This window comes from Scardinius erythrophthalmus, assembly GCF_964197995.2.
Source record: "Scardinius erythrophthalmus genome assembly, chromosome: 4".
In the NCBI taxonomy this organism is placed as follows: Eukaryota; Metazoa; Chordata; class Actinopteri; order Cypriniformes; family Leuciscidae; genus Scardinius; species Scardinius erythrophthalmus.
In genome coordinates, this window is record NC_138224.1 from 23,199,907 (window position 1) to 23,221,887 (window position 21,981).

The window sequence follows — 21,981 nt, forward strand, 5'->3', positions numbered from 1 at the left end:
CAGGCACTGGAACTGGCACCACCGGCTCAGGCACTGGAACTGGCACCACCGGCCCAAGTGTGTGCGTAGCCCACACACACCACATGGCTGTGGCCATAATGGCCAGTGTCGCGGTCACTGAGGGCTCAGGAACAGCCGGCTCAGGCACAGGAACAGACACCACCGGCTCAGGCACATACTCAGGAACAGGCACAGGCTCCGGCTCAGGAACAGGCACAGGCTCCGGCTCAGGAACAGGCACAGGCTCCGGCTCAGGAACAGGCACAGGCTCCGGCTCAGGAACAGGCACAGGCTCCGGCTCAGGAACAGGCACAGGCTCCGGCTCAGGAACAGGCACAGGCTCCGGCTCAGGAACAGGCACAGGCTCCGGCTCAGGAACAGGCACAGGCTCCGGCTCAGGAACAGGCACAGGCTCCGGCTCAGGAACAGGCACAGGCTCCGGCTCAGGAACAGGCACAGGCTCCGGCTCAGGAACAGGCACAGGCTCCGGGTCAGGAACAGGCTCCGGCTCAGGAACAGGCACAGGCTCCGGCTCAGGAACAGGCACAGGCTCCGGCTCAGGAACAGGCACTGGCTCCGGCTCAGGAACAGGCACTGGCTCCGGCTCAGGAACAGGCACTGGCTCCGGCTCAGGAACAGGCACTGGCTCCGGCTCAGGAACAGGCACAGGCTCCGGCTCAGGAACAGGCACAGGCTCCGGCTCAGGAACAGGCACAGGCTCCGGCTCAGGAACAGGCACAGGCTCCGGCTCAGGAACAGGCACAGGCTCCGGCTCAGGAACAGGCACAGGCTCCGGCTCAGGAACAGGCACAGGCTCCGGCTCAGGAACAGGCACTGGCTCCGGCTCAGGAACAGGCACTGGCTCCGGCTCAGGAACAGGCACTGGCTCCGGCTCAGGAACAGGCACTGGCTCCGGCTCAGGAACAGGCACTGGCTCCGGCTCAGGAACAGACACTGGCTCCGGCTCAGGAACAGACACTGGCTCCGGCTCAGGAACAGACACTGGCTCCGGCTCAGGAACAGACACTGGCTCCGGCTCAGGAACAGTCTCTGGATCGGCAGACGACCCGTGCTTCCTCCACGCCTGCAGTACCGCCACTGCATAAAAAAGGAAGACCACTCTCTTGGCCGTGGCAGGACTGATGGTGGGCGACTCCGAGACGATCTCAGGGATGACAGCGGGCTGCTCGGAGGGGACGGCCTCCGGGACGACAGCGGCCTGCTCGGAGGGGACGGCCTCCGGGACAACAGAGGGCTGCTTAAAGGGGACAGCCTCCGGGCCATTGGGGAGGCAGGAAGTCTTCCTCCTCCTCCGCCTGCGGACCACCGGACTCGAGACCACCAAACCCGGGACCACCGGAACTGGGATCACCAGACTCGGGACCACCGGACTCGGGACCACCGGAACTGGGACCACCGGACTCGGGACCACCGGACTCGGGACCACCCGAACTGGGACCCCTGGAACAGTCACGGAGGAGGTCTTCCTTCTCCTCCTCTGTTTCCGACGGTAAGGTGCAGGTTCTGAGCTGGACGGAATCAACGGTGAAGGGTGCTTAGGGGAATTCAACGCCATGGCCTCTTCGGTCTGGCGGGCCCATAAAGCAAGGCCCTGCAAAATGTTCATGTTGCTGGATCCATTGTATGACGGAGTCATTCTGTCACGATCCACACACCAAGGAATGGGAGAGAAACAGGTGGATCCAAATACAACACTTTTATTTGTAGGGCAATCCAATTCGTCATCATCCATGCAGGGGTCAAAATCCATGTTAGCAGTCCAATAACAAAATAAACAAACAAGGAACAAAACAAACTCAAACCAGGAAACAGACTTCAAGAAGTGTAAGTGACATACCACAATGACTCCGTGACAAGGACTAAAACAGACAGGGTATTTATAGACAGGTACAAACAATGTGATGAGAAACAGCTGTATGCAATGATGAGTGATAAGGGACAGCTGAGTGCAATGAAAAGACAAGAATCATGGGGAATGTAGTACTAGAGTGTGCTGGACACCGTGAGGAAGGAGGAGATCTAGTGGTGACCCAAGGAACATAAACCAGACACTGTGACACTTAACATCCTTGATGTGTCATTACAAGTGCACAGAAAATGTGAGTGATTCCTTCAGAGTGAACACGAGTGAATCAAAGGTTTAGTTACCTATGATCACGCCCGTGAACTCGGCAATCGACTACTTTGGACTTCCACCGAAAACAGGATGTAAACACAGGTATTTGCGCTGGCTTAAATAACAACATTTTTATACATATCTTTCACATCTACTGCAGTCAGATTCACTCGTGTTCACTCTGAAGGAATCACTCACATTTTCTGTGCACTTGTAATGACACATGAAGGATGTTAAGAGGCTAAAAGCAGGTTTAGTACTTGCCCCATTGAAGTCAACAGGGTGCAAATTTTAAAAATAGAATAACTCTGTGTAGGCAACACCGATTTTTGTCGTTGTTCTCTGTATTGACAGCACTCCAAATGTACAAAAAAATTAGCTCAATGTTAAAATTGACCAGAGTTCTCCTTTAATGACAGAATTTTCATTTTTGGGTGAACTATCCCTTTAAACTCAATCGACAGTATTTGTGGAATAATGTTTATTAATTAAAAAATAAGGACTCATCCCTCACTTTCTTAAAAAAAAAACAGTAATGAGGTTTTGATGAGGAACTGACAATGGAAGGTGAATATACATGTTAACATGAATTTAGTGTTTACTGTGTAAAATTGTATTCAATTTTACAACTTCATAAGGCTTAATGTCTTGTAGCTATATACTATTGAAACATTGAGTATTTTAACGTTTACAGTTTGCTCCTATAAGTAGGTCTAAAAAGCACCATAATAGCCATCCATAAGACTGCTGGACTGTATTCCAAGTACACAGAAGTCATAAAATAGCTTTATGTGAGAAAGGGGCCTTAATTTCAGTTATTCAAGGAAAATATTCAGTAACCCTTTATTTTAATGTGTTGTATGTTACATGTATTTACTAACAGTTAATTATGCATAATTCTCAGCAAATAACACTAAACCAAACTTTGACCCTAAACCTATAGTAAGTACATTTTGCTAATTAATATTACTCCATAATTGTATAATTAAGGCATAAAAATAAAGTTTGATCAAATATTTCCCTCGACTAACGCTCTTATCTTGCTATCTTGCAGCCTTGTTTTTCAAATTGTTGCATTCATATATCTCATGTACATATCATAGTCGTTACCATAGGCCGTAAAGGACAAAAGTGCTTACTTTGTGACTGTTTGTGGTGGTATTTATAAAGTATTAATGCTTTTTTTTTGGTATGTTTTATGTTTTCAACACTTTAAGTGCAGAGACATGCTCCTTAAAAGAAAAGTAGAGCACAGACACATGAAGATCTGAGAGAATAATCTATCATGCAGCACAGAAAGCTTTGTCAGGCTTATGTTTTTCCTGTGGATGTGCTGTTCCTGTCATATCCTGATCCGGGATCCATTAACCGTATTTAACAGCAGAGCTAAAAACCAAAACAATAGAATAAAAGCTGAAAAGGTTATAATAAAGACTAAAGAACGTGACAGCGTTTTTTAAAATGTCATGAAGCAGTTATGAGTTTGTCATAACAGATCTGTAGCCTTATAGTGTAGATTATTCACAAACGAAAGATCAGAGAAGATCAATACATCTCTTCAGAATGATGCACTTTGAGGCACACTTGAGGTCTTTGAGTTTTGCTATTAACACTAATGTAAGAAAAGAAAATACATTTACTTGTGAATATAATTTTGGCTTGGTTTAGGACTAACCTTTTCTTCTCCATTGGTCAATTTGTTTTACTTGTTTTAAGCACAAATTTAACAAAATGCATTTTTTTTCTCTTCTTTTTTCCTGGAAAAATGAGAGAGAATACGATTTTTACCTCATGATTTGTTTAAATTTCAATTCAGGGAGTCAAACTTCAAGAATCATTCTCGCTACATATTAAATACTGGGTAAAGATTAAGGGTACGTTTACACGACCACGATATGCTTAAAACGGAGAAGTTTTTCCTTTCAGTTTTCCACGTACAGACAACACAATTGTCAAAACGATCCCAACGCCGTTGTGTAAACGATCGGCCAAAACCCATAAAAAGTTTTACATTTTTAGTTGAAAACGGTGTCATGTAAACAGCCCCTTATTTGTATTCAGATATGTCTGTTTGGACCCATCAATGGAAATTGAATCGTATGCAGTTTTTTTGTAATTTGTAGAAATGTTGTTTTCTGTGGATGTGAATGAGAATTATCAACTGCCAAGTGTAAGACATTGTGGGATAAATACATTTATTATTTTATAAAAATGTGAATTCGTTCATGATGCTGAATGAAGCTTATTTAGCCTTTTTTCCCTGGTTGTTAAAATTATCTGAAAGCATATGACTGACAAGTTTTTGCACTTTCATGGTGTATATGTATATACCACTGCATATGCACCTTGTGTGTTGTTACCAGAATTATTAATAATTGCTTAAAATTCCTATTATAATTTTTTTTTGTCAATCAATCCAGAAATGTTTGAGAAACAATCAGGTTTTTTTTCCCCCTCACAGTATAGCAGGCAGTTTTCCTAGGAGAGAAATCCAATCAAGATTTCATGTACCCTTTCAGTGGAAATTAATTTTAGCAAACGCAGAGGAAATGTTAAGCGTACGGCACATTTTCACCTGGAAAATCGTTCTGGAAATGATGCAAGCAGTTAACAGCAAACAGAAGAGTCAAACTAAAACTGAACTGTTTGTCGTCGTGCTCCACCTCACACAATAAAAGAAACAAGATGTAGTTTCACTCGTCACGTTCACACGCCAACGCCTGCGATAGTCCAGTAAAGATTGATTTCTCCAGCAGACATACAGCAGGAGCTCACATGTGGCATTTCATTTTGTGTGCGTGTAATGAAATAGTGATTCGCTCTGAGATGAAGTGCCATGTTGAAACTCACAGAAACACGGGCAGCGGTCTGAATATTGATTTGCATCTTTATTAAAGCAAGAAAATTACCAGTTTCTGAATACAATACAATACTCAAACCCAATTTCATTGTGCTGAAGAACGGAAGAGCTGTGCTTTCATCGATCAGACGCATTATTAAAGAAATGAGTTTTTGGGATTTGAGATCATTGAGATGGAGGCAATAAACAGACTTTGACTTTGACTCTGATTTTGATTAGTTTATTGAATGTGTTCTCATGCTGTACTTACAAATCATGCTAAGGTTTCACCTGAATATTACTTTGTTACTTGGTGTTATGTAACTGACTGGCAGGCGTTGGAGACATTTTGGACTTAACAGCTGGGGAACTAGTGATTTAACTGTTTTTTCTTCTTCTTTACTTTACCTTCACACCGTTGATGTTTCAAACTAGGATCTCAACTATTCCCAACTATTACAATAATAATATACTTTTCTCTTAATTTCTTAACTTAAGGGAGATCTTTAAGTTTGCTAGTTTAAACTCTTTAGTTATATGTAGAGCTGTGTATTGGCAATATTTTTTTTTAAAAAGAATAATAAAAGTGCTTGCAGGATTCTTCAGGTACGAAAACAGTTACGAGTGCATATATTCTTAGATTCTGCTTTAAAGCTGCACAGTATGCCAGTTTTTAATTTCTCAAGTAAACATCAACACTGCATTGAGAATCAATACAGTATTGTCAAACATAATATTGTGATATTCAATTAATGTTTTCTTACACCCATAGTTATTATAGGACCACACAATCACCTGAATCAATATGGAAATGACATTCAGTAATTAATATTAAATTGACCTTTTAGAAAATGTAGAACAATATTACTTATGTTCCTCATGAAAATTTGGGAACACATAGTTTGATACACAGCATGAACTTCAGAAGATGTAATTAACAATTTGGGTTACACTTATTTTAATGTGTCAGTGTAATTATTTAAGTACTGGGTAACATTAAGTTATTACATGTACTTACTATATGGTTAAGGGCAGGACTACGGTTTGATTTAGGTTAGTTACATGTAATTATGCCTAATTTATAGTTATTACTATAGTAAAAACATGTAACGTGTAACAAGGACACATTAAAATAAAGTGTTACCAAAATTTGAAAAATAAGAAAAAAAAAACCAGCTTGTATCCTCTCTGGCTACAATTGTGTGTGTTACTTACTATTACAGTATAAATGTCCTGCCAATAATGTTTTACTGTATTATTGGATCATTTCTGAGTTTAAAACTATACAAAGAAACACACTTCTCAATAGTCTTATGTTAGAAATGGTTTTCTAATGGAACCATTCCAACAATTGCTAAGATTGGATTGGTCAGTCAGGTTTTTAAAGCGGGCCTCACTGAAGGGCCCAGATGGGCAGTAGACACACAATAAAACTGTTTGGGGGAAATTGGGAGTTTACTTGCCAGGGTAGTCGATGTTTCTGGTGTTACATGGTGTTTGGCCATACACCGATTACATTACTTGGCCACCGCGCTACTGTAGTTTTTCTTTTTTAATTTTAGGCCTATACACAGAGTATGCGAGATCGCAAATTCAAAAGTGAAAGTGAAAAGCGAAAATTTCCTCACCATGACATCCGTAATCTGGAGTCAGGATTCAGTTTCATTCCTGTTGTGGTCACATCACAAGGTTTATTTGATGTCTATTACATGAGGCCATGGGATTTTTGTTGTACAGACAATCAAATAAATAATGCCTTGAGATATCTTATCATAATGTTCAAAGGGGCTCTAGTTTGATTATCAGATTATTATAGAAGTTTTCAATAATTGAACCACCTGTTGTCAGCTATTCCTGACTACTTTTGGACATTTAATTCATTGTATTATTATGGTGCATATTTTCATTTCAAATATGTCTAGTCTGGAAGATTTACCTTCAACAAAATATAAAAACAACAAACTGTGGTTGTATTTTCTGTCCAAGTTGGCGGCTCACGGCCAGAATAACTTGCAATGTGGACCAGGTTTTATGACAATAGTCATTGCTCAGTCTTGAAGACCCTGAGTAAAAATGAGAAGAAATCTTAGAGCTCTGACTGAGGGGTTTTTGTCTTCTGAAACGTTGCTTGACGTCCACACAGTCTTATCACAGAGAGCTGAGGATTGGGCTCATGGCCTGTTGTTTGGCAGGAGATTATTGGTTCTGAGGCCAAAACACACAGCACAAGACAGTCCCAGATTATCCCGTTCTCAAGTGGGATCGCCTCATGTGGTAGGACGAGGTCAGGTCATTTCGATGAAGGCTACTTCACATCTGCAACTCTCTAGCTCTATAAGGGGTGAATAGGCTTCTACATAATTGCAACATCTAGTCATAAAAATGGAATTACTGTATAAAATGGAACGTCACGGAATTTAGCCAAATTTGGATGAATAAATCAAAAGTTGGGCTGTACACTTCTGTGCACTTTAAACCTCAAAAGACTGCTGTTTAAATATGAAGTCTGCATGTTCTGCGTGTCTCAGACATCTAGAAAAATGGAAACATAAAACACAGAATTTGGGACTGATTTCATAGGGCCCTAGATGGACTGTGATCTTCTAAAAAGAGGATTTGATGCCCAATTAAGACTGTTGCCCAATCTGGGGCCATTTTGACCAAAAAAACTGGGGTCTTAAACCTGAAGATCTTTACACAGGATCCATTGACATCAGAGGGGCATGAGGAGATATTAGAAGATCAGAGTTTGCAGATTTTTGAGCACAGTTGGTTGTTGTTGTTGCTGTCAAAGAGAAGAGCGTTAAAATGACTCTTGAAAAGGCTTCTGATAACCGAGAACATTTATTTCCCGTTCCATTCATCGGGCACAATGAAACCGGAAGCTCGGTGTTGACACGAGACACGTGGCTGATTTGTTTAGCCCGAGGCGAGAGAGGTCCGAGCGGTTCATTACAGCACTGAAAAGGCTTTGTTTGTGTCAGACCGCCAACTCACTGCTGCTGAGCATGCTGGGAAATAGCCCCTTGTTTATGAAATGTCACACATACATGTCAATCACCTTACTGTGTGGATGAATATCCACGTCAGTTTTAAATATTAGGTCAAACATGGTAAATAAATTTAACGGATGGATTGAGACGCTGACTAACCTCCTGCAGATTTGCCTTCAGGAAGTGATGTTGCTTAAATGACTGATAAAGTCGACCATTAGCGTGACAGTAGCTCAGCTGTTCTCAGAAATATTGAAATGAACTACTTTAAAAAATATATGTTGCATTGTAGCGTGGCAAATTGGTACATTGGTTTTCAAACTCTATCATATGGTGTTCTACCACATACCCGTCTCCATATCGGCGTGATGAATATGATCTTCAACCAGATGGAACTGGATAATATTCTGAATGTTCTGACCTATAATGCTGCCTGAATCAATCATACACTATTCGTTCATTGGCCAGAGGAGAACTGCCCCCCGACTGATCCTGGTTTCTCCCAAGGTTTTTTTCTCCATTCTGTCACTGGATGGAGTTTTGGTTCCTTGCCACTGTCGCCTTTTTTACCTTTTGACTTTTGGCTTGCTTAGTTGGGGACACTTAATATTCAACAATATTATTGATGCCTGCATTGATACCATTGTATGAGAACTGAACTGAGCTGGACGATGACATCACGGTTTTCTCCAGAGTGGCTAGATATATAAATGAACTAAATTAAGAACTTTTTTAAACGAAAATTAATCATTCCTGAACTTACTTAAGCTGGAATGTGACGCTATGTTTGAAACTAACTTTGTTGCGTTTTTTTTTTCCTGTTGTCACTGTAAAGCTGCTTTGAAACAATCAGTATTGTAAAAAAGCACTAAATAAAAGTGACCTGACTTCACTTTGAGCACTGAGAAGTGAATCACTTTGTTTAAATGGTTAATTTGCATTTACTACCGTTTCCAAAAATGATTCACAGATAATTAATTTACGTCTTTGTGGCATTAATTTGATAGGAGTATTTATTGGAATCATTTTACAACATAATAAAGTTTCATTTGAAAGCAGCAATTGCTAAAAAAACAGATCATCTAATGATAAAGCTAGAATTTTCTACCAAGTTTACCCATGTTGCCTTGCTGTGGTTTGGGGGTGGGTCGGTTCATACGGTGACCTTTGAAACAATCATCAGTGTCTTAAGGTGAACGGGGCAGCAGTGGAAGGTTGTGTCCAGATGCCGGTTGTGAGGTTTCCTGTGGATAACATTGATCCTTAGAAACAATAGAGCTCACCACATGCATTGTGAGAGAATGAATGAATAACATATGAATAATCATCCTATTCACACCACAGTGGTGAGCATGTGCAGTGATTTTAAATGGCTTTTGCTTCACCTGCTCTGGATTGGGGTTAATTCACCACTCATTCTCAGCAGATTTACTGTCGTAAATAAGGAAAGAGTTTTAAGAGTTTTTTGGTGAATGCTTAGCTTTAGATAATTTTGTCCAGCAATAATGAGAAACACAAAGCTGGTGACAGGTAATAGTGAGCAATTTTGAGTGCCAATAACTTTTCCTTTAGCAATGCAAACACATAAACCTGCAGAGCCAATGTGATTCTTCAGAATCATAAACTGAAGCAGCATTATGAATATATGCATCTGTCTGTCAGGGTTTATTGGCTGTAGATGCTCACATGTGAAGAACATATTGAAAACGCTCCTTTACAGATAGATGGGCTTCTGAATATGAAAAGCTGAATATGAAAGACCTGTCTCGCTCTTTCTCTTGCTCCCTTCCCCCCTCACAGTCTTCAGAAAACCATAAAAGCCGTTCAGAAATGAGAACAGGTCGCTGGAATGGAATATGAAATATTCAAAGTGCTTATAGTGTGAACTGTGCTGTTTGGAGCAGGGAAAGAGGTTTTCTGTGTGTGGAATTATTAGCGACACTTTTACGTGCACCATCAGACTCTAGAACCCCAGTGGATTTTGTCTTTTCAAATTTCCAGTCAAAATATTTGACCCTCTGGAGCTCTTTGGTCATTTTAGGCCGAAAAATGTTATGTTTTGTTTTTTTAAAAGATTTTTTTACTTCATTGGAATGGTTCGAAACTTGGTAAAGGTTTTGGCACTTGCTTTATGAACACAAAAATGAATAAATAAATCATGGACATGATTTGAAAAGGTTAAATGGTCCTGTAAAAAATAGTCACACTTGTGATCCTCGCGGTCAAAAATGAGCGTTGGAAATGAATGGGAGACGAATTTTATCTAGTGAAAACTTTGGTACTGCAGCCAAACAAAATCTTACTGAAAGCTAATTTTTTGAGATATCAAGCTCAAATTTTTAACACAACTTGTTTAGATTTATGGCTTTGATTTTCTTGTAGTTTTAGAGTAAGACGTGATTTTTAAAATATTTAGTTCATAAAAATTTTTAAAATAGTATTTTTGTAAATTTTTCATAACAAAACGTGTACAATTTTTACTTTTTTAAATTGACTTTTTAAAACTTTTTTCACTTCAGCAATAATCTGCCAAGTGTTGTCTTTAAAAAGAGATCAAACTTATGTGCAAAGCATTCAAGATTTTAGACAGTTTAATTTGGAAATTAAATTTTCAGGTCTATGCTCAAAAAGTTAATAAATGGATTATAAATACAGCACAAATATAATTTAGTACATTAAAAAAATCCCCTAAAAATAGAAAATATTAAATAAAAAACATTATCAAACTAAAATATAGTTTTAAAAAAACTTTTTAAAACCGACACGCGAAGAGCACCGTATCCTTAAAATAAGATAAAATACTTGAGAAGTGAAAATATGTAAGACTTTTTCTGACAGTTATCAGACATTTTGTTGAACGATTTATGCTTTAAACTATTTTTTTTTTTTTGTGGTTGTTTTCCAATAAATCCTGAAAAACCCTTAAAACAAGATATATTAAATTGAGAAGAAAAGCTGCGTGAAATAGACTTGTCAGAGAATTTATTTTGAACTAACTTCAAGATATATTGAATGCAACACAGATATATATGAAGCAATTAAATCTAACCAATTTTTTATGTTTATGCATAAAAAATGCCAAAAACTACAGAACAGATCCTTTTTAAATGAGTCTTAATATCTTACACAATTTTCAATTTAAATGTAATTTTAGTTTTTCTAGGGATGCTTATATTTTTATTGGAAAACAAAAAAATAATACTAATTAATATATATATATATATATATATATATATATATATATATATATATATATTCTTTGCAGTGTACACAAGTCTACACCCCACACACATGAAAGTGAATGCTGCTCTACTTTCTGCTTTTAAAGACTGTTTGATCATCTGCTGTATTATTTCCCACGGTAAATGAGAGGAAATGGAAGAAGACTTTGAACAGCCAATAAACACACAGACATTAAAGTGCACTCTTAAATCTGAGGCCCTGAACTTGAGCTGATGCAAGAGCATGAACAAGTATCAAAGCAGCCCTCGCGCTCTCTTTATTATGTACAAGCTTCTGTGTGCTGGAAATTGGGGGAAAACTTTGATTATTCATGATAATTAGCATGCGTGTACACAACTGACACGAACTGTGCTGGTTCAAAAGGAAAACTCCTGAGACAAATGCCCCTGTAAGATCAACCATTAAGGTTTTAATCCAGCACAGGGGCCTGAAGGTTGTCAGAGGTTTGAGGGTTAATGACCTGCTGTTTGTGTGTTTTGTGCGACAGAAGCTCGCTGTCAGAAGTTGTCCTGTGGGGACGGCTGCTAAACCCCTCGCCCTCATCAAGCCGCCCAGCCAGAGCATCGCCATCTCCGTGGTGCCAGCAAAGACTCCCGTTTCCATGGTGACAGCACACATTAACGGACAAAAAGCGTTGAGTTCTGAGACGCTCCCGACGTCCCCCATCAACCTCCAAACACCCGCCGTACACATCAACCGCTCACAGGTACAGCAACACAACTACACAACACACACATCAACCGCTCACAGGTACAGTAACATAACTACACAACACACACATCAACCGCTCACAGGTACAGTAACATAACTACACTACACACACACACATCAACCGCTCACAGGTACAGCAACACAACATACACTACACACACATCAACCGCTCACAGGTACAGTAACACAACTACACACACATCAACCGCTCACAGGTACAGTAACACAACTACACTACACACACATCACAAACATCAACCACTCAAAGGTACAGCTACACAATAGGGGTGCAACGGTTCAGTTCAATTGCTTACGGTTCGGTTTGTATCACGGTTTTAGATTCACGGTTTCGGTACGGTTCGGTATGTGCTGTGTTCAGAGAAAAAGACTAATGTTATAAAAATAAAGGGAAACAAAGAACAAATAATCAAACTACAAGCAACAGCACAAATAAAGACAATAGAGCAAAGATACTAATAAAATAAACAGTGCTTTTCAGGGAGGTCTGACTAGTTTTAAGGTACAGACATTGAATAAAGGAATCAAATGTAAAAAAAACATTGCATATTTTACCATATAAATGAAAGATGAATACTTTATTAAAGTTACAAAAGCAATTCAATCAAGAGCAGTGCGTGATTTCCTTGTCATATGTTGTTTGATTAACATTAAAAACACAGACAGCAGGAATATTAGGCTGCTGTCCCTTTAAGACAGAATGCACAGATTCAGTACACATGCGTTGTCTTTCTCAACTGTATAATTTCACTTAAGGCATAACAGACTATGTCTGTTCATCAAGACGGACATGTTGACATAACTTTTGTGTGAATTTGTCCATTCAAGTGCAAGACTTCAAAGAGAACTCAATATTTGCGCTACGGATGTGCGCACACACGCACACAAATCTCACAGCCCGCGTGAGTTCTCTTTTCGTTTTGCTCTTGAGTGTTTAAATTGGCATGGCTTAAATGAGTTTAGGGGTCTCACTATGATCACTCGGGTGATGACAGCATAAATGACTGGTCATGTTTCAAACATACGGCACTCGCATTGAACAAAGTTTACATAGAGTGACCGTTTTGTTCGTGTTTTTTGATTATCGCTGTTGTAATACATTATTGGGGAGCCTGCATGTGCATCCATCGACGGAAACATACATTAGAGGAATGTTTTACACGGTTATTTTTAGGGATGCACGATACCGATTCCAGTATCGGTATCGGGCCCGATACTGAGTTCATGTACTCGTACTCGTACTCGGAAAAATGCTTTCATACCAACAACCGATACCAGGCAGCGTTTGTACACTTGTGTCCAGATAAAGAAACACTGACAACAGAGAGTATAATGGGGATAAAAAAAGAAAGCTGTTTATGAAGTAAATGTATCTTATTAGTGGAATATTAAACGAAATATAGGAACACATTGTTACACAGTGATGAATCCTGAAACAAGCTATAAGCTGCATAGGCATAGCAATACAAGTGTTTCTTACAGGATTTTTGTTAAAACTATGGTGGTGGGACCTCAGTCCTTCTAGGGGGGGTTGGGGGCATGCCCCCCCCCATGAGAAAATTTTGTGCATTTTAATGTTAAATTCATCAATCTGGTGCACTTTGAGAGTTCAAAATTAAAAGCTCCAACCCATATTCAGTGTGCAAATTAAACAAAGAAAAATTTATTATCTATTTAAATCTATTTACATTACACCTACTACATAATAATAGTTATAATATTAATCCAATGACAGTAATAGCCATATTTTGTAAAACAAATGCACTAAAAAATAAAGGACACTTTCATAATTAGTGTTGTACCAATTTCTATAGATAGATAAGCACATGATCTTTTATTTTGACGCAAACTGCATCAAGCTTTTATTTTGGCGGAAAACATGGTTTACAAACACCTCTCATTAAATTTCTAGTGAATTGCGGTAATCGTCAACTATGCAGATGTGGAAATAATCTGTAACTGGGTTATGGGTTCCTACACTCATGACATGGCCTAAGTGTTTTGAAAGTAGTTCTTATTACCGCAGGCTCTACACTTTCCCATCTCTCTCCTGATCTTCCTCACTATCATCTGAGTTATCACTTGAGTTATCATTGTTATGCAGACGACACACAAATGTATTTTCCTCTTAACCATGGAAAGAATATAGAAGAGATGGCTGATTGCCTTGAGGATGTGAAAGCATGGATGTCGCAAAATTTTTTAAGTTTGAATGAGGAAAAGACAGAGGTTATAGTGTTTACACCTTCCAGTTTACACGATACAACAAATATAAATCTTGGTACCTTGACACCATATGTGAGGCCATATGTTAAGAACTTGGGAGTGGTACTAGACAGTGCCCTAAAGCTTGATAGACAGGTCAATCAAGTTGTAAAATCAAGCTTCTACCAGTTACGAACTCTGGTAAAAATTAAGTCTATACTCTCATTCTCTAACTTCGAAAAAGTCATACATGCTTTTATCTCTACAAGGCTGGACTATTGTAATTCGCTCTATGTGGGGATCAGTGAATCATCCATTAACCGTCTTCAAATAGTCCAGAATGCCGCTGCAAGAGTTCTGACAGGAACTCGAAAACGAGATCATATAACTCCTGTCCTTAAGTCACTCCATTGGCTGCCAGTGCGCTATAGAATCACTTTTAAAGTTTTATTATTAGCTTTTAAGGCATTACATGGGATGGCTCCATCATACCTCACGGACTTACTGACTGTTTATCAACCATCAAGAGCTCTTAGGTCTGCGAACCTAGGCCTTCTGGTGGTTCCAAGAATAAAACTTAAGACTAGAGGAGACAGGGCTTTTTCTAGTGCCGCTCCTAGATTCTGGAATAGCCTCCCTCCTGAAATCAGAGCTACGCCAACTTTGGCCATTTTTAAAGTGAGGTTAAAGACATTTCTATTTGATCTGTCGTATGCAAATTGAATGTTGAAGCAACTGTCTTGTTGCTATCTTTGTAGTGTATTGCGTCTTGTCTTTTTTATCCTCTGTACAGCACTTTGGATCAACGGAAGTTGTGCTTATTTGTGCTTTATAAATAAATTGAAATTGAAATTGAAATTGAAATCATCTGCAACAGGAGCTGATGAAGGTCAGAAAACATATATTTTGACACAAAGCGTCTGCTTTAAGGGCCTGGTTCTATTTTTTCACGCTATTTCTCTGCACATTCCTTGCGTTTCTTCTCCATCTCGCTGACTATTTTGACAGATACACACTGACACTGCTGCACGCTCGCTCACTCGTTTAAAGTTGTGATTGGGCCTGCCCAGTGACAATCAAGAAAAGAGCCAATGGGCCGCTGATCTACGTGTTTCATGGGCTGGTCTGTCAGAAAAAAAAAACTAACACTGACTTTTTTTTTGACCAATGCATTACACCAGCACAAACCCAGCGCCGCAAATTAAGCAAAACAAAACAAAACGAATGGGTCGCCGATGTACAAATTTTATGGGCCGTAAAAAAAATAAAAATAAAATTATGTATGAGTATGAGATGTATCGGCCCAAAAAGCACGTCGGCCCACCGGGAAAATGCCCGGTATGCCCAATGGCCAGTCCAGCCATGACGAGTGGTTCCCTACATTATTACAGGACGTGTGCAAGTCAAGAAGTTCCATGAACGCAAACATCCAAAGTGCACGCCCCGAAAACCAGCGTCTCAGCGCTCAAATACTGAATTGAATTGTCTTTCACATCTCTTGCTTGTACTGACTAATTCAAGTGAACGTAGACAGTATATTTAAATGGGGTCCGTGCGTTCGGTCTTAAAGGGGCAGCAGTCTAATAAACTGCCGGTATCGGCAAGTACCAAAAATGAAAGTATCGGTATCGGACTCGTTCTGGAATAAGTGGTATCGGTGCATCCCTAGTTATTTTCAACAAACCATATTATAGATGCATCATCAGATTTGATATCAACCATCCCGAACCATGTGTGGAGAATGGTGCGGTTGGATTTTTTACTAAGAACCATTACACTCCTACTACACAAATACACAGCACAAATATCAGCCACTCACAGGTACAACTACAATTGGTACAACTAAACACAAACACGACACTATGCAAAACATCAGCTGCTCACAGGTACAACTAAATAAACCCATCTAAAAACCAACAAAAGCACCTCCATCACAACCCCAGCATTCTGAAATACATTGGCATGAGACGGGATTATTATAGCAATGCACACCATCACGCAGTGACAGATGACACATTCAGCACGGTGGCCTTTTCTGTGTTGGTCAGTTTTGCCTGGAAGTACCATCTCCTTGTGCAAAGTGGGCACTTTAAGTGAGGGTAGACAACATATCTAATTTGACAAAACTGAAAGCGAGACTGCAAAAGAGCTATGTGTTTGTGTGCGCTGATCATAGAGTGATGCAGGTATGACATCACTTTGTAGGCCAAAACACGAAAGCGAGTTGCATTTTAGCTCTTCCGGTTCCATCGTCCCGAAGTCAATGGGTTTTTTGAATGGGGTTTTGGTTAAATGGCTGAATAATGTCTGTGGTGAACACAATCTTAAGACACTTTCACGTTTTATTCTACAACATAAAATACTTCAGTATTACCCCACTCATGCTTTTTTTGAAGCTGTTGCGTGTCTTGAAAAAGGCGGTTGCTAACAAGTAGTTAAATGGGACTACAGAGGCTGTTTAGGAAATTAAATCTCGCCGAACAGATAAACTCAGTCCGCTTTTACAGCCTCGTTTTGCTTATAATTGTGCTCTTATAAACTATTCTAAGTCAAACGTTCTTGGAAAATGTTTTTAGATAAAAACTGAAAGAGTTTCAGAGACTGAAAGACGTGGGACCGTGGTGTAGTTCGTTTATAGCCTACCTTTAGCTTTTTACTCCCAGCGACTGACTGGCGACTGGCTTCAAAATTCATAAAAGTTGTGTTTATCTGTGATAATTATATTGATGGACAAAATGTGCAAGTATAAACTTTTGTTGATCACAGAGCTTGTTTTTAGCGATAATCCAGAAGCCTATGGGGAAATCCTATTGGGTTTTTGTCAAGGTAACCAGTGTGATGCGAACTGCCTGTTGTAGGCAATTGTAGGACTGTATTATGGTATATTGATCTTCTCTAGCTCACAGTACTGTCTTGCCTTTTGCCTCTAGCTCGGCCAACAAACCATTGAAAATATGTTTGTCCAAATATGTTATGTTGACAAACATAAAATTTAGTGTGTTATTGGCTCAGAGATCGTACAACACTTGACACACAAGGTACAACAGGATTGCAACTTTTGCTGCCCACACTACTATTTTACCTGTGTGTTGTACCATCACTCATCCAACAAATCACTGGAAATAAACTGTCCACAAACTTCTGTTATCAAAACAGTATTTTAAATTTTAGTTATTCCAACATATTGTATATTCCCTAGTTTCTTGTTTATATCACATGAAATACACTGTCTACTCTGGTTGGAGTGTGTCCCAAAGCAGGTCTTAATAAATAATAGCAAAGACCTTCCCAACAGAAAAGACTCTTCATTCGCATGAGTAGTCACCCCCTCCACCACTTCTTTCACTTGTCCTCCCCCTTCTCTCTCCCTTCCCCCTCCTTCAGACTGGAACGCTGGGATTGTTTTACTGCCTTTTATGGCTGTATTGTTTGGTAGAGTGAAGCTGTTTTCAGCTCTCCCCAGCTGCCCACTGATTCAAAACCCTAAAACACCCTTCGCACTAGAGAAGGAGAACCAATCACTGGCTTTTTGTTTTGTTGATGAATGCGGGAGGGGGGAGAGATCTCAGACCACCTGGCCAGTCATTTGGAACTGGATAATAAGTGGATTGTGGTCCAGTGTGGATGCACATAATAAAAGCTTCATTTCAGCACATATGCACCATATGAAGCAACTTCACAAGCTACACTGAACTGACAAGAATACAACTGCAAATAATTGTAGTTTGTAGGGTTGTATTACAAAAATTTAGCCAAAACTATATCAAAGTTTGTATGACTGGACTTGTGCATCGCCAGTGGACAGCAAAAGTCAGGACTGTTGCATGTTTTCATGTCCACTCCTGACATAAATTAAAAATCGCTTTTGATCATAATTGTTGAGATTTTTTTGGAACCTATTCACTTTTTCATTATGAAATAAGTACAGTTAAATTACAAGTACATTTTAAATTCTTATTTAAAATAAATAAATAATAATAATAATAAAGAAATCAATGTTTTTAATTTTTTTTTATTGAAAATAGCTTTAAATATCAGTGCTTGTTTGTTATAAAATTCAAATGATATATAGTTTGTAGAACTGGATGGTCACATGCAGGGAATGTACAAAAATATATATTTTTTCATTGCTGACATTTTAAATGTTAGCCTTTTAAATGTTAGAATGTTCAGATAATATAGCTTGTCAAAAATAAAAAGTATTTAATGGTACATATTGTATACTGCAAAATTAATTGCAAATTTTTTTAAAATATCTATGCTTGAAATTTAGATCTATCAAATAATTTGACATGATGAAACAAGATGTAAACAGTTTAAGAAAAAATATCACTGACATTTTGATTTCAAACCATTTTTCATGTATCAAAGCTTGAGTGTTATAACTTTTAAATTATATATATATTTTTTTAGATAAAACATGATTTTGACAGTAAAAAAGTACTGCAGGTTAAAGATTTTAAATGAATTATTAGGGATTTAGGGTATCTGATTGTCATATTCGTTTGTAAAACAATGTAAGAATAAAATCCATGTGTATTATTAAAAAAGACATCAAATAATGCATGTATTTTCATGTGTCCAAATGAGATGAAAAACGTAAAAGATTCCTCTAGGACACAACATACATTTCAACACAGGAAACACAAAAGAGAACAGATTGAGCTCAGAGATTGGGTTCATTATTCACAGAGTCCATAAAAATGCTGACCAGCTGCATATCTTTCAGAAAGGCCGTTTTTCTGTCCTCCCCTCTGACCGTTCTTTTACAGATGTCTTTACTTTTGTTTAGCAACACTCAAAAGCATCTCCGTGCGGTTTCCCAGTGATGTCAATGCATAACAAAAGAGTCTGATTTTAAGTTCTTTATGTTGGTTTCCAGAAATCTGTTGAAAAGATTTAATTACCATTGTTGAAACAAACAATTTTGTGACAAGAAAATGGCAAAAAAATCGCTTTGTTCATTTGTGTGCATGTATATTAGAGGCTTTTGAAGTCTGTCAGAGTAAGTGCTCAGATTGTTCAAACAGCAGAGCATATGCATATGACCCTACCACAGAATGACGGAGTGAATTAATTTTAGTCTGAAGTGTCTATAGCCCCTTTCACAAAAATTGCTGTAAAATTGCTAGAGTGCCTTCTGCAAACGCAAACACGTCCCGGGATTGATGAAAAGCTGGGATAGGGACCTAGTAACATTGCCGAGATCAGTCCCGGAATGCGTTCTGTGTGAACAAAAGCGGAAATCAATGCCTTAAGGGGTGTGTCGTAGTGATGACGCTGAAGCTGTGATCGTTCGCCAGCTAGTGAAATGGTACGTGATGCGCTAGTTTATGATCGAATCAGAAAAAAAAAAAAATACATAAGCGAGAGAAATCACAGCTCATAAGCAAACTTAAGATGCTGCTGAGACATTACATGTCACATCGATGTCACGTGTCTTTACGGGATCTTTACGGGATGTGTGTGAACGCACGCACAGATTCAGGAAAATCACTGGCAGTGTGAATGAACCAAAATCAAACGATCCCGGGACAAATCCCGGGACACATTATCCGTGTATTTTCCGGAATCTCTAAGGGCTCAAGATGTAAGAAGAGAACTGCCCCCCGATTGAGCCTGGTTTCTCCCAAGGTTTTTTTCTCCATTCTGTTACCGGATGGAGTTTGGGTTCCTTGGGTTCCTAGGGATGTCCCGATCCGATCACGTGGTTTCAAGACTCGATCGGAATCGGACGTTACCTCCCGATCAGGACTCGGATAAGTATATTCTCATTATTTTTTAACACATCTATAGTTATGCGGTGGCACAGAGTTACGCCGGTTTCACACTGCGCACGTTAGCAGAGCGTAAGCAGCGCGTATGGTGAGCAGGAGCAGGACAAGAGCGTTTTGCTTTCACACTGGCAGCGTTTATCACGCGCGGCTAAACTGCGGGTTGTGTACAGACAGAGTACTCCAAAATGGATAAGTTGGCATTGCTTTATTTCGTTTTCAAATACATTTAAGAGAAAAGACTTGTCAAGAAGCTTATTTTATTAATAATGTCATTTATATAACTTTTGGTTCATCTTTGTTTTTATTGTTCTGGCAACAAGTTTGTTTTGGACATTTGTTTTCTTTTTAAATTGCTGTTGGTCATTTGATCGACTGTTTAAAACACAATAGATTTCATCAATGCACTTTTTGGATTAAAATGGCGGTGTATTTTTGCCATGATCAATGCATTGTCACTTTAATTCAGCGTAAGCGGCGCAGCAAAAATAGACTCGGCGCCGAAACTATCGCGGCACTGCTGCTCCTGCTCTGCTACGCGCTGCCGCGCCGCCTCTGCGTGCGGTGTGAATGCTCTAATCTGTTAACATGGGCGCCGAAAAAAAATACGCGCTGCACGCTCTGCTAACGCGTGAAGTGTGAAACCAGCGAGTGCAGTTCCTAAAAGCACATTACTGGCTTTGCAAACACTGTGGCACTTTTATTTTTTTATTTGTTTACATGCCTGCTGGGTATTTTAAGTTGAGGTGCTATTTGTTTATATATTACACTTTTTTATATTTACTGTTGCACTTAGTCCAAAAGTGAAGAATTTATGTTTTTTATTACTTGATTGTTCAAGCTACATCACAGAAGTGCTCTGTTTGTTAACAGAGTTGTTGAATGTTAAAATAAGGTGAATCCATCCTGGATCTGTTTTTCGCTCTTCTTTATTCTTTTTTTATGTATTATAGAAGTATCGGATCGGGACTCAGTATCGGTAGATACTCAAAATCAAATGACTCGGACTCGAGGGCAAAAAAACCTGATCGGGACATCCCTACTTGCCACTGTCGCCTTTTTCAGCTTTGTTGCACTTTGACTTTTGGCTTTTGGCTTGCTTAGTTGGGGACATTTAATATTCAACAATATTATTGATCTGCCTGCATTGACACCATTATATGAGAACTGAACTTAGCTGGATGATGGCATTAGGTTTTCTCCAGAACGGCTATATATATATATATATATATATATATATATAAATGAACTAAATGAATAACTTTTTTACAACAAAAATTAACCATCACTGAAATTACTTAAAGGGGGGGTGAAATGCTCATTTTCACTCAATCTCCTGTTAATCTTGAGTACCTATAGAGTAATACTGCATCCTTCATATCTCCAAAAAGTCTTTTGTTTTATTATATTTTTAATTGAAAGATTGGCTGTACCGAGTCTTTCCGGAAAAAAACGAGCGGCTGGGGGCGGGCCGTGTGGGCGAAGCTAAAGCTGTGCTAACGCGCCGAGCTAACAACACACAGAGACATTTGTTCAACAGTTTTACTCACCGTTCCAATGCACGACTGCGAACCTTTATCATTGTGACTGCTCGATCCTTAAGCATTAGACGATCTGGGCTTTGTTTATAAAACAATCATCGTCGAAATGCAGGGAACAACAGTCTTACACAACTCCGTTTATGCTCAGGAAAACAAACTCCATCCACGAGTGCCTTAACGCCGGGTTCTTTGGGAATCTGTGCAGGGTTGTCTTGCCCTGGCAACCAAAAACACACTTCTTTGGTGACATTGACTTCCCAAAAGCCGGGCAGGGCGCTTTGATGGCGAACTGCTTTCACTCTCTTGCTCTGTTTTACGAGTGCGCGCGCGCCCGCGATCTTACCGGAGAAGTGCCCTTAGGACCCATATAAGGAAATTCCGCCCTCTCTTACGTCAGACAGAGCCATACTCGAAAAAAACTTTCCGAAACTTGTGACAAACCGGAAGGACAATTTTTGGAACAAAAATACTCCTTCAAACGTACAACTTAACTTTTGAAACTTTGACCATGTTTAGCATG

At 39.4% G+C, this 21,981-nt stretch overlaps 1 protein-coding gene across 1 annotated transcript in view; it reads left to right on the plus strand.

The window, feature by feature from the left end:
* phf21b (PHD finger protein 21B) overlaps positions 1–21,981 on the plus strand; it is a 57,637-nt gene that overhangs the window by 17,618 nt on the left and 18,038 nt on the right. The window contains exon 2 of the mRNA XM_081364503.1: positions 11,700–11,918. Within this exon, the coding sequence (XP_081220629.1) occupies positions 11,700–11,918 (219 nt within the window). The remainder of the gene's footprint in view (positions 1–11,699; positions 11,919–21,981) is intronic.